Source organism: Zalophus californianus, chromosome 4 (assembly GCF_009762305.2).
Source record: "Zalophus californianus isolate mZalCal1 chromosome 4, mZalCal1.pri.v2, whole genome shotgun sequence".
NCBI lineage: Eukaryota > Metazoa > Chordata > Mammalia > Carnivora > Otariidae > Zalophus > Zalophus californianus.
The window spans coordinates 105,549,858-105,568,938 of record NC_045598.1 but is presented as its reverse complement, the minus strand read 5'-3'; the positions used below and the strand labels follow the sequence as shown (position 1 = coordinate 105,568,938).

At 41.9% G+C, this 19,081-nt stretch overlaps 1 protein-coding gene across 7 annotated transcripts in view; it reads left to right on the top strand.

The window, feature by feature from the left end:
• Positions 1 to 19,081, top strand: part of POGZ (pogo transposable element derived with ZNF domain) — a 63,430-nt gene that overhangs the window by 13,013 nt on the left and 31,336 nt on the right. For 5 of the 7 annotated variants that reach the window (XM_027608589.2, XM_027608630.2, XM_027608625.2 and 2 more), the window contains one exon: positions 18,238 to 18,362. In XM_027608589.2, the coding sequence (XP_027464390.1) occupies positions 18,239 to 18,362 (124 nt within the window). In that variant the 5' untranslated portion in view covers position 18,238. Of the gene's footprint in view, positions 1 to 763; positions 932 to 16,510; positions 16,614 to 18,237; positions 18,363 to 19,081 lie in introns of those variants that run through there. The other 2 variants (XM_027608598.2, XM_027608605.2) reach the window with 2 other exon arrangements.

The following is a 19,081-nucleotide window of genomic DNA, read 5'->3' as shown; positions in this document are numbered from 1 at the left end:
ATGAGAGGGGGATGGGGCGGGTGCGCGAGGGGTGGGGGCGGGGGCCCGGTGGCGCGCGCCCCCTTCCCCCGCGAGTGGCGGCGCGGCTCGCGGCGGCGGCGGGAGTGGGGTGCGGCGCGTGAGCGCGAGTGTGAGTGCGTGCGCCCCGGGAGCCCCGGGAGCCCCGGGAGCCGCGCAGCGGGCCGGGCCGGGTGGCCCCTGCTTGCCTGCCGGTCGCCCCCGCCCCCCGGCGTCCGCCGCGGCGCGCGCGCGCGCACTCGCGCCCCACGGCCCCGCACACACCCGACGTCCACACGCACGCCCGGCGCGAGGCGTCTCGGAGGAGTGGGCGGGCGCGGGCGCGGGCGGCGGCCTGCGGGGAAGGGGGCGGGGGCGCGGGCGGCTGTGAGACAGCGGGGCGCGGCGGGAGGGGCGGGCGAGGGGGCGAGGCCGCGCCGAGGTGACGTCCCGGGGGGGTAGCGCTCGGTTCTCCCGCCGCGCCCCCGCCGGCGAAGGAGTGGGGCGCTCTTTTTGAGCGCGAGGAGGAAAATGAGTGATCGCTGTGCCGCTCCGTTGTGTTATGTAATCTCTGCTTGGTCCAATAGTACATCCTAAGCCTTAGTGCACTGCAGCTAGTTTACAAAGTCTCCTCCCTTGGCTCTAAAATTTCTTTGGGTTGGCGCCGTGATTTATAAGATGGGATGGGGCGGAAAACCTTTATTTTCTGATGATTATATCCTGCCGCGGTGGGCGCCATGTTTATCCCAGGGACTATTTTTTCTAGATTCTCGTCACCTACTGGAAAGGAGTGATGTCGTTGATCCACCTGCTTTCCCTCCTTTCTGCGAGTTGCCTTGATTTCCTCTCCCGTCAGACACGGGATTCCCCCAGACTGTTAATGACTGGACATACCTCTGCTCACTTTTTTTGGACGTTCTCAGCTCAGAAAAAGGTAGAGCTGAGAAGAGTCTTGGAAGTCAATTAGCCCAATCGCGTTTTCCAGATGGAAATTGGGAAACAGTTGTACCACCTCAGAACAAGTGCTTTCCTGTTGCAGATTGTAGCCTAGCCTTCTACACTCTTTTAGACACCTCCCACCGCAGCTCAAAACCCTAGAGAAACGAAGTTTTACTTTCAAAGATTTTCCCATCTAGAGGGAGGGGAAATGGCGGGGGCGGGGAGGGCTGCTTCCTGATGAACGACGTTGAATTTCCAGACCCTGGAACTGGAAACTGGAACTGGAAGTTGGACTGTGAATTCGAACTAGTTCGCACAATCTTTAACTTCGGGATACGTAAAAAGTACCTTGGAGATTGCGGAAAGAGCTGTTTTGGGGCCCTCATCCCCAAGTCTTTTTGGGTGGGATAGGGAGTGCCATCTTCTCTACATTTTTAACCCGCAGTCCGGCTGAGGTAACCACATTGAGAATTACTGGTTTAGTGTAAAAGTGCTCAGTATATCTTAAAACAATTAAATGGCAGTTTATGTCCTTGATTTCCGTCCCCTTCTTAGGGTTGTAACAGTCATGGTGGTGGTGTATCTCAAGCTAAAGGAACTAACAGAATGGAGACTCTTGGGATGAACAGGATTTTGTTCGTTTCCACCCCCACCTTGAACCAGTGGTATAATCTAGGAAAGCAGAGGTTTTTTGTTTTGTTTTTTTAAGATTTTATTTATTTGAGAGAGTGAGCGAGAGAGAGCACCATCAGGGGGTGGAGGGGCAGACAGGGAGGGAGAAGCAGACTCTGCACTGAGCAGGGAGCCCGATTGGGGCTCGATCCCAGGGCTCTGGGATCATGACCTGAGCTGAAGGCAGATGCTTAACTGAGCGACCCAGGCGCCCCTGAGAGCAGTTCTTAAAATGTGGCCAGCTCACCTTTGGGGATCCTTCAACCCTTTCAGGGGAGCTGAGAGGTCATAACTGTTTTCAAAATAGAAAATGTTAAGATGCTATTTATCTTTTTTCCAGTGATATTTGCATTGATGGTCCAAAAGCAAAGCCGGGTAATAGTACTGGTGGTGCCTTAGCACAAGGCAAGGCAGTTGCACGAAACACCATGTGAGAATGTCCTTGATGAAGCGATAAAAATGATTTTTACTAAAGCTCAACCCTTGAGTAGATGGGGGGGGCGGTTGTTGTTTTTGTTTTTTAATTTTTAAGAATCTGACCGAATGGGAAGGATGCATAAAGCACTTATGCTGCCTAAGGAGGTATGATCCTTCTCATAATGAAAAGCACTCGCGAGATTGAGTTATGAGCTGCTTGTTCCTTTTTTTTTTTTTAGATTTTATTTATTTGACAGAGACACAGTGAGAGAGGGAACACAAGCAGGGGGGAGGGGGAGAGGGAGAAGCAGGCTCCCCACTTAGCAGGGAGCCCGATGTGAAGCTCTATCCTAGGACCTTGGGATCATGACCTGAGCTGAATGCAAACGCCTAATGACTGAGCCACTCAGGTGCCCCATGAGCTGTTCTGGAACAGCATTTTTACTTGGAAGAACGACTGACTACAGTTTTTCACACTTTAATGTTTGGCACATATTTTCTTGACAGTGAGGTGAGCCTGTCATTTTGAGGAAAGCAATTGACAGTTTGTTACCAATAAAAATTTGAGTGAAAATTAGAATTTGTTAAAAGTTGACATCTCAGGTTTGACAGCTTTGCAGTCCTTTTAAGCCTTTTCTTAAAACATCTGTGTTGATGTGATTTTTTAAATCTTTTTTATATTGTATTTATATATATTTTTTAAAGATTTTACTTGTTTATTTGAGAGAGAGAATGAGATAGAGCAGGAGAGGGGGGAGGGTCAGAGGGAGAAGCCGACTCCCTGCTGAGCAGGGAGCCCAATGTGGGACTCGATCCGGGGACTCCAGGATCATGACCTGAGCCGAAGGCAGTCGCTTAACCAACTGAGCCACCCAGGCGCCCCATGATCCTTTCAGAAGGAAAGGTACACCGGTGGATTTTATTTTATTTTATTTTATTTTATTTTATTTTATTTTTTAAAGATTTTATTTATTGGGGCGCCTGGGTGGCTCAGTAGTTTAGTGTTTGCCTTCCGGCTCAGGTCATGATCCCAGGGTCCTGGGATTGAGCCCTGCATCGGGCTCCCTGCTCAGCAGGAAGTCTGCTTCTCCCCTTCTCACTCCCCTTGCTTGTGTTCCTTCTCTCGCTGTGTCTGTCTCTGTCAAATAAATGAAATCTTTAAAAAAAAAAAGGATTTTATTTATTTGTCAGAGAGAAAGGGGGAGAACGCTAGCACAAGCAGGGGGAGTGGCAGGCAGAGGGAGAGGCAAGCTCCCCGCTGAGCAAGGAGCCCATGAGGGTACTCGATGCGGGGACTCCATCCCAGGATTCTGGGATCACTACCTGAGCTGAAGGCAGATGCTTAACTGACTGAGCCACCCAGGTGTTCCTACATCAGTGGATCTTAATGTAACAAAGTAGGAAGAGTTTATTGATAAGGATTCAGATTCCAAGATGCAACTATTCTTTAAGAAACTACCATTTGTTGGGTTTTAGTATTGTGTCAATATAGGCAGCTATCTGAAAAGGTTTTTAGATTATTTTTCCCTACTCCTGCTATCTGTGAGGCCAGATAGTCTATATACTTAACCAAAGCAACATATAGCAACAGGCAGAATGTATTAAGCAACTATGAGAATCCCATATCCACAGAAACATATTTTTACATGTAACTCGGGAGGAGAAAAGGGAAATAAGCTAACATTACTGGTATTTAGCAGAGTTAAATGATATCAAGGGAGTAGAAGTGTAACAACTGTCAGTGAGGAAAAGCTTTTCTTGGGAAAGGGACTCCTGAATATTTAACCCTTTAAAAATAGGGAATTTACTGCTTACTTTAGTTGTTGTTTTAGTAAAGAGCACATGACTTATATCCAGGTGCTTCTTGCTAGATTTGCTGTCTGGTAAATTGAAAATATTTTGTGTTTGGGAGTATTAGATTATTAACACTATTAAATAACACATTGTGAATCTTGTATGTGAGATTCTATAACTGTTCGATTCTGTAAGGGATAAAATAGGTCATGCAAAAGACTGGATAAATAAAAGCTCCTTACAGATTTAACAATAATCAGTTTCATATCCATGTCCTATAGGTTTTTAGTCCTTCAGGTTTTCCAAAATTAATCTTTTTTAAAGCCAATTGAGTTAACTTGAAAATAAATGCCAGTTATTTTGAGGATTGTTTATTTCTCACCTTGGAATAAAAGTGTATTTTTTTTTAAAGATTTATTTATTTGAGAGAGCGAGAAAGAGAGAGTATAATAGAGGGGGGAGGGTCAGAGGGAGAAGCAGGCTCCTCGCTGAGCAAGGAGCCTGATGCGGGACTCGATCCCAGGACTCCGGGACCATGACCCGAGCTGAAGGCAGTCGCTTAACCAACTGAGCCACCCAGGCGCCCAAGAGTGTATTCTTAAATGTTTTGTTTTTTATTTTTTTTATTTATTTTTATTTTTATTTTTATTTTTTTTTAAGATTTTAGTTATTTATTCATGAGAGACAGGAGGAGAGAGAGAGAGAAGCAGAGGGAGAAGCAGGCTCCCAAGGAGCAGGGAGCCCGATGCGGGACTCCATCCCAGGACTCCAGGACCATGACCTGAGCCGAAGGCAGACGCTTAACCATCTGAGCCACCCAGGCGCCCTAAATGTTTTGTTTTTTAAAACATTTTTCCTGTTCCATATGTTCTTTTTATCTTAATTTATGGACAGGTATATACTAGCAGTGAATTGAAAATGTTAAATTCTGAATTCTTCATTCCTGGTATTTACATCTATGAAAGAACCAGACAAGGGAATTTAAATCTGTCTGGAGAGTTTTGGTAGAAAACATGTTTTCCTAATACTATTTGAGATGAGGGTAGGTAAATTTTGCTGTGCATTACGTACCTCAAAAGTAGACTGATGGGTGTATCTGCTGGATTTTTTTTGTTGCTTTTAAATAACAGATTGTTTGTAAAGATTCTTTGTATCTTGCTTTTCAGTTATGTAGACTTTTACTGATTAGCTAGGACCTGAGTATAGACTACCATATTTGCCAACACTTAAGATATAATTAATTCACTTCTCTCTAGAAAGATGTATTTGGTATACCCATATTGTGGATGGATAGGTGAATGCCAGAGACTTAAAAGGCTCTGGGAATTGCTCATAGTCCTCTGTGAGCTGCAGTGTTGAGTAAAGCTTACTGAGTGCACAAAAATCATGTTGTCAGTATAATTACTGTTATAAAATACAGAAACCAGATAGGTTACCAAGATGTCAAATAATGGGTTGGATTAATGGAAGATGGCAAAGTTCATCTCCTCCTAGAGTACCTCCTTGGTAGCCCTGCATAATCCACCTTAGATTCATGTCTTCTTTCTAACATTGATTAACATGTACATTTCAAGAAGCATGTATATACAGGGGCACCTGGGTGGCTCAGTCGTTAAGCGTCTGCCTTCGGCTCAGGTCATGATCCCAGGGTCCGGGGATCGAGCCCCACATCGGGCTCCCTGCTCAGCGGGAAGTCTGCTTCTCCCTCTCCCACTCCCCCTGCTTGTGTTCCCTCTCTCGCTATGTCTCTCTGTCAAATAAATAAATAAAAATCTAAAAAAAAAGCATGTATATACAATCTATATGAAAATTGCTCCTAGAAATAAGAATACATTAACAGAAAATTCAGTCAACAAGGTTACCAGTTTTAGTAAATGGCAAAAGATAATGGCAGAATATGGTAGTATAAAAATATCACAACCAAAATATGAATAGGTAGTTTTTACCCCCAACTTTTTTCTTTTTTTTTTTTAATTTCAGCTTTATTGGGGTATAATTGACAAAATATAAGATATTTAAAGTGTACATTATGGTGATTTCATGTACATTGTGAAAGGATTCCCTCCATCTAATTAATGAACACATTCATCACCTCACATTTATTTTTTGTGTGAGAACATTTAAGTTCTACTTTTAGTAAATTTCGATTATATGATAGTGTTATCAGTTACAGTCACCATGTTTTACATTAGATACTCAGACCTTATTCGTCTGATCTCCCCAACTTTTTTTTTTTAAAGATTTTATTTATTTGCGAGAATGAGAGAGCACGAGAGGGGGAAGGGTCAGAGGGAGAAGCAGACTCCCCACTGAGCAGGGAGCCTGATGCGGGACTCGATCCCGGGACTCCAGAATCATGACCTGAGCCGAAGGCAGTCGCTTAACCAACTGAGCCACCCAGGCGCCCCACTCCCCAACTTTTTATTACGAAAATTTCATGCATAGGGGGCACCTGGTGGCTCAGTCAGTTAAGCATCTGCCTTCAGCTCAGGTCATGATCCCAGGGTTCTGCGATCGAGCCCCACTTCAGGCTCCCTGCTCAGCAGAGAGCCTGCTTCTCCTGCTCCCCCCCTGCTTGTGCCTTCTCTCTCTCAAATAAATAAAATCTTAAAAAAAAAAAAAAAGTTCATGCATGTAAAAGTGAAAGAATACGATACAAGGAATACCGGCAATGGACCCATTACCTAGATATGACGTTTTTTAAACTTACTAAGGTCTATAAAAAAGTACCAAAATATGCAAGTTTCCTAAACCACTTGAAAGTCAGTCATGACACTTCCACTAAATATTTCATGCATTTGCTAAGAATAAATATACCCTCCCGCATAACTCTAATGTAACTGTTCTAAGGAAATTTAGAAAGTTATTCCTAGGTGGTTGTGGGGGGAATGGGTGAAATAAGGGAATTACGAGTTCGCTTATCTTGATGAGCACTGGGTAATGTATAGGATTATTGAATCACTGTGTCATACACCTGAAACCAACAGGGTATGTTAACTATACTGGAATTTTTTTTTTTTTAAAGATTTTATTTATTTGACAGAGAGCGCACAAGCAGAGGGAGAGAGAGGGAGAAGCAGGCTCCCCGCTGAGCAAGGAGCCCGATGCGGGACTTGATCTCAGGACCCCGGGATCACGACCCGGCTGAAGGCAGCCGCCCAACCAACTTTTAAGTTTTTTTATTTATTTGTCAGAGAGAGAGACAGAACACAAGCAGGGGGAGAGGCAGGCAGAGGGAGAAGCAGGCTCCCTGCCGAGCAAGGAGCCCGATGTGGGACTCGATCCCAGGACCCTGGGATTATGACCTGAGCTGAAGGCAGACGCTTAACCAACTGAGCCACCCAGGCGTCCCTATTTATTTATTTTTTTAAAGACTTTATTTATTTATTTGAGAGAATGAGAGATAGCACGAGAGGGAAGAGGGTCAGAGGGAGAAGCAGACTCCTCGCTGAGCAGGGAGCCCGATGCGGTACTCGGTCCCGGGACTCCAGGATCATGACCTGAGCCGAAGGCAGTTGCTTAACCAACTGAGCCACCCAGGCGCCCCTGGAATTTAGATTTAAAAAATAAAAAAATTTGGGGTGCCTGGGTGGCTCAGTCGGTTAAGCGGCTGCCTTCGGCTCAGGTCGTCATGATCCTGGGGTCCTGAGATCGAGCCCCACGTCCGGCTCTCTGCTCAGTGGAGAGCCTGCTTCTCCCTCTCCGTCTGCCTACTGTGCTCTCTCTCTCTCTGTCAAATAAATAAAATCTTTAAAAAAACAAGTAAACAAATTTAAAAATTAAAATAATAAAAAGTAATTCCCATGTATCATCTAGTATCTAATCTGTATATTTAAATGTTCCAGTTGTTCCCAGAATGTTATTTGTAGCTTTTCTTTCCTTTTTTTTTTTTTATTTGTAGCTTTTCTATGAACCAAAATCCAATAAAGGTTCACATCTTGAACTTGTAATGGCTCTTTGGTTTCTCTTTAGTTTGGTCTCACTGTGTGTGTGTGTCTGTGTGTCTGTGTCACATTTTTAAAGAGAACTTGTTACTAGTTTTATAGAATGCTCTATATTCTGCATTTGTCTGATTATTTCTTTATAGACTGTCCCACCTTTTGGATTTACCTCATTATTTCCTTATGGTGCTACTTATTCCTATTTTGCTGTGTTTCCTACAAACTGCAAGTTAAATTTAAATGCTTGATTTGATTAAGGTTAAGCATTGTTGGTGGCTTGTTTGTTGTTTACGAAAGAACAAGCCACACACCAGTTGGTGACAGGCAGAGTTTGGATTATTGGCTGACATTTTTCTATTTAAACTTAAGTACTGTTGTAACCTTTGGTTTTTGTGATATAGAGCTACCTCTGTAACTTAAAGTTGAAACATTACAAAAAGACTTTGAGAAAACGCAGAAATAGGTTTGCTTCATGTCATTTTGGTTCACTGCCCTCTGAGAAAATGATTTGGAAGTTTGACAGGCAAGAAGGGTTGATACATTTAGCAGAAGCAACCCATAGAGGAATTATAAAGGGGTCAAAACCAGAAATTTTAGGGCACCTGGGTGGCTCAGTCTGTTAAGCGTCCGAGTCTTGGTTTTGACTCAGGTCATGATCTCGGGGTCCTGTGATCAAGCCCCGCCTGGGGCTCCATGCTAAGCGAGGAGTCTGCTTGAGATATTCTTTCTCTCTTCCTCTCCCTCTCTCCCCCTCTCAAATAAATAAATAGATCTTTTTTAAAAACCCAGACATTTTAGAAATGGAGATTAGATTAAATGACTTTGGAAAATTATTTTCACAAAAATTATTCACTAGTCAATACTAACAACGTACCGACAGTTACAAGCATTACTGATAATAAGCGTAATCTTAGAAGATCAACATCATGATGCTCCTGTTTTATGAGGAGAAATTAGGTACTCAGGCAAAAAGAAGAATGGCACAGAAGTTGTCAGATGAATACGAAGAGAAAATCAAGTTTCACATGTAGATGATTATAATGTGAAACAAACCAGATGCATATGAACTTTATAAAAAATGTTTTTACTTTGTGAGATGTAACTATCTGAACAATTCATTGGAAATGTATTCTCATTTTCTCTGTTTTTGAGAAGGTAGATACTGTAAAAAGAAATGGTAGTTGTTTATGCTTAGGATGTGGGATGATTATTTTGAAATTTTCCCCCTTCAGAGTATGGATTCAATTTGATCAAGGTTTCTCAATCTTGGCACTATTGACATTTTAGAGTAGGTAAGTCCCTAGATAACCTGTACATCATGGGATGTTTAATAGCACCGCTGGCCACTACCCACTAGATAAATGCCAGTAGCACTCCCCAATCCCACCTATAGTTATGACTACCAAAAATTTCTCCAGACATTGCCAAATGTCTTTTCAGGGGCAAATTCCCATTTCTGAGTATCACTGTGTTGGACAAAATCCACTGGCATGTGTGAAGATTCCTTAGTAATGTCCTCTGATTTGCTTTCCCTTTATGTAACCCACATACGGCTGTTGAACCCAAATTTCTTCTGCAGATAGGCTGTATAGCTTCAGCTGTGCCTGGTATGTGTTGGAGAACAGTGGGATATGATGAAATTTTTTAGCTCTGTTGGAAATTTTATTGAAGGGAGAAATGAGCTCTTCATTTATAAGTTAAAGATACAGGCTTTTTGCTTTATCTAACACCCCCCCCCCGTTTCCTTGGAAAGGAAACTTATTAGCTACATACGCTTACATGCTATAGATAATTTTTGTTAGGAATAGTTGAGATTGATATTTGTTTGATATCTGTGAGGTGATCTGTCTTTTATCTTGGTATTCAAGAAAAGACTGTCTTTCAAAACATAGTGACTTGGTAAAGAGCTTGATTAAACTAAATGTAGCCTCTTTGTTAACCTTTGTCCTTAAATTTTTTTTAATTTAAGATTTTATTTATTTATTTGAGAGAGAGATGAGCAGGAGGGGCAGAAGGAAAGGGAGAGAGAATCCCAAGCAGACTCCACACCGAGCACAGAGCCCAACTTGGGGCCCAATCCCATGACACTGAGATCACAACCTGAGTCGAAACCAAGAGTCTGATGCTTAACCGACTGCTCCACCCAGGTGGCCCATCCTTAAAATTTTTTAACTACAGTTGACCCTTGAACATCATGTGGGGGGGATGTTAGGGATATCAACAACCTGACACCCCCCCCCCCGTCAAAAATCTCCATATAACTTTTGACTTCCCCAAAATTTAACTGCTAATAGTAAGAACTAGGAGAGATCACTTTTTATTTTTTTATTTTTTATTTTTGTTAAAGATTTTATTTATTTATATGAGAGAGAGAGCACAAGCAGTGGGGAGGGGTAGACGGAGAAGCAGACTCCCTGCCAAGCAGGGAGCCGGATGTGAGACTTGATCCCAGGATCCTGGGATCATGACCTGAGCCAAAGGCAGACGCTTAACCGACTGAGCCCCCAGGCGCCGGAGAGATCACTTTTTACTGTGATACACAATTTACTGGAGAGAAGGGCTGCTCAAGTGGTGTTTTAAGGGAACACTCGAGCTCGTTGCAAGAGCAATAGGAGGTCACTACAAAATTATTGCAGTAGTACAGTGTGTACTACAGTTAATTTTATGCAGTTATTTCATACTGCATCTTTGTTTACATTCTCTCAACTGCAAATGGCACCATGTGCAGTCTGTGTGTAAGTTTTGATAAATTTGACTTTTTATAATAGATTTGTTTCTATTTTATGGTAGTAAATGCTAAAATAAATTAGTATCTACATGTTTTTTATGTATTCATGACATAGCTAGCTTTTTCTTAATTTTTTTCTATATTTCTAGGTTCTTCAAGTTTTTTTCAAATTGTCACAAATCTCCAAACATTTCCAATATATTTATTGAAAACAAATCTGTGTATTAGTGGACTTGCACAGTTCAAACCCATGTTGTTCAAGGGTCAACTGTATATGTAAATTCTCCCAATCAGGAAAATGATCCAGGCTTCTTAGGGGAAGGAAAAGGAGTTTGGAATAGGAGAAGAGTGGAAGTAATGAGAATTTTTTGTTCAATAAATATGTTACAAGACAGAGATCTCAAGAAAGAATTTCAGGAGAAAATAGAATTTTGTTTTAAGTTTCTAAGACAAATATTCTTTGCAGATGTGGAATTTTTCTGCTACATGCTATAGGAGTAAAATTGAAGATAGCTGACTAATAATTGGTGGTTGATAGGGAGATAATTTTATATTTAAAATGAGCTGAAAGGTTCCTGGCATCTAGACTGGTCTTGGAATATCATTCCCCACCAGAAGGAATCAGAGTTCTTTTTTTTTTTTTTTAAGATTTTTTTATTTATTTGAGAGAGAGAATGAGAGATAGAGAGCACGAGAGGGAAGAGGGTCAGAGGGAGAAGCAGACTCCCTGCCGAGCAGGGAGCCCGATGCGGGACTCGGTCCCGGGACTCCAGGATCATGACCTGAGCCGAAGGCAGTCGCCTAACCAACTGAGCCACCCAGGCGCCCCAGGAATCAGGGTTCTTTAGAGGAATGGCTGATTCTGACCTGGGGCAGGAAATGTATGAGATGAACCTAGAACATCTTATCTATCACTATCACTGCGAGGGTTTTATCAGACACTACTGAGGGTTCTGTCAGAAAGACTCAGGAGCCAACTGAAGAAGTTCCACTAGCCAAAATAGGACTTTTTTGAGTATCAGTAAAAATAACTGCAATGGATCAAAAGACATAAATTATGTTTAAGATATGATATCATAAGGGCGCCTGGGTGGCTCAGTTGGTTAAGTGTCGGACTCTTGATTTGGCTCAGGTCATGATCTCGGGGTTGTGAGATTGAAACCTGCTTAAAATTCTCTCTCCCCCTCTCTCTGTGCCCCTCCCACTCCCTTTCTTAAAATAAAATGAAATATATCATAATAATAGTTTAACAACAAGCTTATTGGTCACTTTGGTGAAATGCTATTGAATTACCTTGAAAACTGGTAAAAAGAAGCAGGCAAGATAGAAGAAATCAAGATAGAAGGAATACCCACCACTGGGTAACCAAATAATATGTTTTGCCTTTTTCTTTAATTTTTTTAAAAGTAATCTCTCCATCGTGGGGCATGCTCCACTGACTGAGCCAGCCAGGTACCCCTGCGTTTTGTTTTGGGTTTGGTTTTAAGATTTATTTATTTTATTTTTAGAGAGTGTGGGGGTGGAGGGTGACAGAGGGAGATCGATAGAGAATCTCAAGCAGACTCCCCGCTGAGTGCAGAGCCAACATGGAACTGGATCTCACAACCCTGTGACATGACCTGAGCTGACATCAAGGTGTCAGACACTTAACTGACTGAGCCACCCAGGCACCCCTGCTTTTTGTTCCAGTTAATAAATGAAGAAAGAATGATTTAGAATGATTAGATCCATCCTGAGTAATCTTGGGGGAAAAACATTCAACCTGTATTTAATCATGCCACTAGATCCAACTGTCAATTTCAGGGTATTCAGGGGACAGAGGCATGTAAATGCTATGGGTATGGGATCAACAATATCCAGGTTGTAGAAATTGTAAGAGGTGAACTGGTTCTTCAACAAGTAAATTGCAAGGAAGAAAGAAAAAAGATGAAGAAAAACCTATAAATTAAAAAAGATATAAGAAACTTATCAAATAATCATGATATATTTGTACTTTATTTGGATCCTAATTCAAACAAACTTTAAAAGTTATGGTATTTGAGAGAATTTGAATTGAATGTTGACATTAAGGGACTGTCAATTTTTAGGCATTTAATGGTACTTTTTTGTTTTGTTATGATCTTTTAAGTCTTTATCTTTTAGAGCTACGTACCAAAATATTTATGAATATAATAAGAATTAGCTTCAAAATAATATGAAGGAAAGGAGGCATAGATAAAACAAGGACAATTTTGGGTTGATAATTTTTGAATCTGGTTGATTGGCTACATCTCTACTTCTGTGTTTAATTAGAGTTTTTATCATTTATTTATTAAAAAGATTTTATTTATTTATTTGACAGAGAGACACAGAGAAGGAACACAAGCAGGGGGAGTGGGAGAGGGAGAAGTAGGCCCCCTGCAGAGCAGGGAGCCCGATGCGGGGCTTGATCCCAGGACCCCGGGATCATGACCTGAGCTGAAGGCAGAAGCTTAACGACTGAGGCACCCAGATGCCCCTCATTTTTTTTTTAAGATTTTATTTATTTATTTGAGAGAGAGAAAGAGAGCACGAGACGGAAGAGGGTCAGAGGGAGAAGCAGACCCCCTGCTGAGCAGGGCGCCCGATGTGGGACTTGATCCCGGGACTCCAGGATCATGACCTGAGCCGAAGGCAGTCACTTAACCAAACTGAGCCACCCAGGCGCCCACCCCTCATTTTTTTAAATATTTTATTTGAGAGAGCGAGCAAGAGAGAGAGTGGGCACGTGCAGGGGGAGAGGCAGAGAGAGAAAGGGAGAAGCAGACTCCCCACTGAGCAAGGAGCCTGATGTGGGACTCTATCCCAGGACCCCCGGATCATGACCTGAGCTGAAGGCAGCCGTTTAACCGACTGAGCCACCCAGGTGCCCCTGTATCTCATTTTTAAAATAGCAGAAAGGAATCACAACAGTCTTGGGGCGCCTGGGTGGCTCAGTCATTAAGCGTCGGCCTTCGGCTCAGGTCATGATCTCAGTCCTGGGATCGAGCCCCACGTCTGGCTCCCTGTTAGCGGGAAGCCTGCTTCTTCCTCTCCCACTCCCCTGCTTGTGTTCCCTCTCTCGCTGTCTCTCTGTCAAAAATAAAAAAAATCTTAAAAAAAAAATCACAACAGTCTTGAATCAGAGACTTGTAATATGATGAAAGTTTCCCACTTAACTTGGTTGTAGTATGATTCTCAAATTTGCTGCCCATCCCAGGTTTTCCTCTTGATGAGGCCCTATGTGCTAGCCTTTATTTTCTGAAATTCACTTTTTTACCTGGCAGTTACTCAGAATGAAAATGCCCCTAAATTGAGTAAGAATTGAATTTCAACTTCTTTGTTAATGTGAGAAGTACTAAGCTTGAATACACCTCTAGCAAAATAATAGAGAAGAGAGGGGGAAAGAATCCAGGTTTTTTTTTTCCTTGTGAGAAATTAAGTTAAAGGTTTGGTGTGGAAAGAGGTTAAACATTAGTAGAATGATAGTTTGGGAAGATCTGTATATTGTAGTACTGCATATTTAGTAATTCCTGCCTTCTTTGATCAAAAATAGTTGAAAGTTGGGGTGCCTGGGTGGCTCATTCGTTAGGTATCTGCCTTCAGCTCAGGTCATGGTTCCAGAGTCTTGGGATCAAACCCCACATTGGGCTCCCTTCTTGGTGGGAAGCCTGCTTCTCCCTCTCCCACTCCCCCTACTTGTGTTCCTGCTCTGGCTAGCTCTCTCTCTGTCAAATAAATAAATAAAATCTTTAAAAAAAAAAAAAATAGTTGAAAGTTGACTATATGCCATGGATCACTTTTGAAAGACACAGAATGATGGTGTTTCTTTCGTGAGATCTTGGTAGAGATATTAAATACAGCATTTCATCATATTAATGAAGACTTCTTTTGATAACTGGAAAACTACAGGAAGGGTACTAAATTTGCCTTTTTCATTTTTCAAGTTCGTGAAGTATTTAAATTAGGTTGTTATCTCTATTGTTATCTCTATTGGTATGGCCCATCTTTTCTTTTTTATTTTTTAAAGATTTTTATTTATTTGTCAGAGAGAGAGAGAGAGAGAGCACAAGCAGGGGGAGCAGCAGGGGGAGAGGTTGAAGCAGGCTCCTCACTGAGTAAGGAGCCCGATGTGGGACTCGATGCCAGGACCGTGGGATCATGACCTGAGCCGAAGGCAGACGCTTAATGACTGAACCACCCAGGCATCCCTGGTATGGCCCATCTTTTCAACAAAGTTGTTTTTTGACCCTGAACTATATATATAGATGCTAAAAAGAATGATCATGCTCAGAGATAAGAGTCTAGGTCATAACTGAGGAGTGTTTGGAAAAAAAACTTGGTTTCAGTGTCTTTCAGAGGTGTTGGTTATAAGTGTGTGAAATATGCTCAGTTAGATTTGTTTTTGTTTTTTTCTTTTTTTCTGGGTTGACAAGCCTTATTGGTTAATTCCGTCTTGTTTGCTGTAAAGAACTTGGAAACTATTTTCTGAGTTGAATTTTCTGCCTGTTTTGAATCTTTTGTTAGATTATTTATTTATTTATTTGTTTGACAGAGAGAGGGAACACAAGCAGGGGGAGTGGGAGAGGGAGAAGCAGGCTTTCCACTGAGCAGGGAGCCCGGGATGCGGGACTTGATCCCAGGACTCTGGGATCATGACCTGAGCTGAAGGCCGACTGAGCCACCCAGGCGTCCCTGTTTTGAATCTTTTAATTTATATTGGTTGTCTTGGCAGAGCATATACCTGGGGGGTTCTTTTTCTCACTCACTTGATAAAAAGTAGTTAGGCGACAAACCATCTTTTCAGATTTACTCTTCCCAGTCTGTTTCTTAGAGTATCTTTTTCATGGGAGGACTTAGTATAGCTTGACTTTGTGATGAAGTGGAAGAGACTTTTGATTATTCTTATTACACTTCATTGCTTCACAAAATAAAACATGTACTCAAGTTTTTAAAAATATTATAAATAGCTGAGGTAAAAGACCAGCGTTTTGTGTTTTTTTTGTTTTGTTTTTTAAGGTTTTGTTTATTCATTTGATACACAGAGGTACAAAGAGAGAGAGAGCATGAGCAGGGGAAGAGGCAGAGGGAGAGAGAGAAGCAGGCTTCCTGCTGAGCCAGGAGCCTGATGTGGGGCTTGATCCCAGGACCCTGGGATCAGGACCTGAGCCCAAGGCAGACGCTTAACAATCTGAGCCACCCAGGCCCCCAAAAGACCAGCCTTTTGGATATGCAATTAAAATATCCATAGGCATGACATTGAAAACCACAATTTGCATTCAGTTAGCTCTACTTACTCTGAAGGAAAGTTTTCTACAAATGGCTCAGCATATGCATGGGGAGTTTGCTTGCACCTTGTCTGGGTTTAAAGAAGGTGCTTGAGAACCATCTGTAGAGGTTATCATCCACAGTTAATATTCCTTCTGCTGGGTGTTTGGTATTTATGCATTAATTATTTGTTGGCTATGGGCCTGAGAAAGTTATACAGCAAAGAACTGGTATAAAATTAAATAGTTAAAAAAAAGTTGTTGGGGCTCCTGGGTGGCTCAGTTGGTTAAGTGTCTGCCTTCGGCACAGGTCATGATCCCAGGGTCCTGGGATTGAGCCCTGTCGGGGGCTCTCTGCTTAGCAGGGAGCCTGCTTCTCCCTCTCCCTCTGCTTCGTAACCGCCCCCCCCCCCCCCCCCCCCCGCCTCATGTGCTTGTACACACACTCACTCGCTTTGCTCTCTCAAATAAATAAAATCCTTAAAAAGTAAAAAAGAAAGTTGTTTAGAGTGTTATCTTTTTCAGTGAAACTAGACTGAATAATACAGAAGTTTGTGTTGTGGAGTCTTTGCTCAAGGAATGCCTATGATATGGATTTGGTGCACTTTTTAAAATTTTTTTTTAGATTTTATTTATTTATTTGACACACAGAGAGAGCACAAGCAGGGGGCGCGGCAGACAGAGGGAGAGGGAGAAGCAGGCTCCCCCCTGAGTAAGGAGCCCGATGCGAGGCTCCATCCTAGGACCTTGAGATCATGACCTGAGCCGAAGGCAGACGCTTAACCGACTGAGCCACCCAGATGCCCCTGATTTGGCTTCTTTTTTTAATTCAGTTTCTGGCTAGCATCGTCTTTTATATATGTAAGTTAAATGTGTAACTAAGAATATTTAAGTTGATACCTTATATGTTTTTCTTTCCTTGTACATATCTTCTCCCCTTTGTGATTTTGGTCTGGGAAAACAAATAATTAGAATATTAATCAAGTTAGGCACTTTACCCATTGAAACTGGGCACTTGGCTACAGCTAACTCACCTGGGACATTGCCTAGATATTTTAAATTTTCAAGGGAACAACGCCATCTGTTGGGCATCTTCAAAACGAATCCATCAGGTTTGATCCAGCTTAGACTATTTATTTAGTTTTAGGTTGGTTGTTTTGTTTTTGGCTTAGGGGTTTGGTAAAAAAAAAAAATTCTGAAATACTAAGGGCACTGATAGAACATTTGCATTAAAGGCTTTGTTTGAACATTGAGCAGTAATGCTTCTACAATTCCAAGACAAAGAAATTGACCTTTAGTCAACTAATATTGGGGAGGCAGAATAGCAGGCAGTATCTCTGTCTGCATTGCAAATGTGTAGGCTTTATGTTTATAAGAAGCATATAAGTTAGGCAAGTATTTTCAAATTAAGGGCTGACTCCAAAATCATGGTGAAGTACAAGGAAACAGTTTAGGGGGGAAAAGAACTATCACCCACTTTCTGAATTCAGAGCAATCCAGAATTGACCCTGCAGTATCACCGTTTTGAAAGAATAGCTAACAGGGCACCTGGGTGGCTCAGTTGGTTAAGCGACTGCCTTCGGCTCAGGTCATGATCCTGGAGTCCCGGGATCGAGTCCCACATGGGCTCCCTGCTCGGCTGGGAGTCTGCTTCTCCCTCTGACCCAACTCTCTCTCTCTTTCTCTCTCTCTCTCTCATTCTCTCAAATAAATAAATAAGTAATTTAAAAGAAAAGAAAGAATAGCTAACAAACCTAAGTTTGTAAACTGGGACTAGACTGTGAGGTTCTTTTTTATTTTATTTTATTTATTTAGTTAGTTATTTTACTTCATTTTGAAGATTTTCTATTTCTTTTTTTTTTAAGATTTTATTTATTTGTCAGCACGCACGAACACAAGCATGCTAGCACAAGCAGGGGGAGTGGCAGGCAGAGGGAGAAGCAGGGTCCCCGCTGAGCAAGGAGCCCTGTGTGGGACATTACAGGACCTGATCCCAGGTTCCTGGGATTATGACCTAAGCCAAAGGCAGATGCTTAACTGACTGAGCCACCCAAATGTCCCTAAGCATTTTCTTTTTAAGTCATCTCTACACCCAACAGGGGGCTCAAACTCAAAACCCCGAGATCAAGAGACACATGTTCCACTGACTGGGCCAGCCAGGAGCCCCAAAATATACATTTTAATTGAAGACCCTATACTTGGCATGATTTGCCTCACCCTAATCACAGTCCTAGATATTACAAAATAAATTTTATACTCCTAATTATTGAATAATTTGCTGTGGGCTTTTTCATAATAATTTTTTTTTCAAGAATAAAAGTTACAATTTTGGATCCTTCAAAATGTGGGAGGGGGACGTTAGGGGAAATAATAGAGGGAGCACAAGGGGTTTGGTTACTGATAGATTAAAGAATCTGATTCCATATTTTGTATAAAATTATTTCTTTCATTCTGAGATATCTTATTTTGTCTTTTTTTCTTGTAGCATGGCGGACACCGACCTCTTTATGGAATGTGAGGAGGAGGAGCTGGAGCCATGGCAGAAAATCAGTGATGTCATTGAGGATTCTGTCGTTGAAGATTATAATTCAGTGGATAAAACTCCTACAGGTAACAAAACCTCTTGATTTTAGATTATTTAAATTGATTCAATCAGGTGGCATTTTTGTTAAAGTGTGAGGCAGAGGAGGACTTTAAGAATCCAGGGATGCGTCATTGTGGCACTGGTGCTTTTTTTCCTATGCTGTAGTGTGTAAAAATGCCTCAGTTTCTTCATACATAAAGCTAGAAACACTATACTTAATTCATTTAAAACATTGAGAGTTGAATTAACTATCAAATGTTTAGCAATCCTCTTACCAAGAACGAATGAACAAGAATGCAAAGTAGTGGTGTGTGTCAGTGTTCATTTATATAGCCAGTCAAAAACAAGATCCCATAGTCATTTTTTTCTTCTTTGTTTTACTTGACCTTGGTTTCCTTTGTGAGCTGAGCAGAATTTGCTTTGTGTCTGCCTTCATGGAAAGTTTACAAACTTAGGCTTCTTAGCTGCTCTTTCAAAAAGGTGATGCTGCAGGGTCAAATTCTAGATTGCCCTGAATTCAGAAAGTGGGTGATAGTTCTTTTCCCCCCTAAATTGTATCCATTGCTCTCTCTATTTTTATCTTCCCTGCCTTGAGACCTGAAGATGGCATTGGTTTAGGCTGAAACAGGTCACAGTTCAGGATCTTGTGGCGGTCTTCCTATGTATGCGTGGTTATGAATACTAATAGTGGTGGTAATAAACCTTTGAGTTTTAGAGGTTTGCTTGTGCTCTATAAGCAAAACCT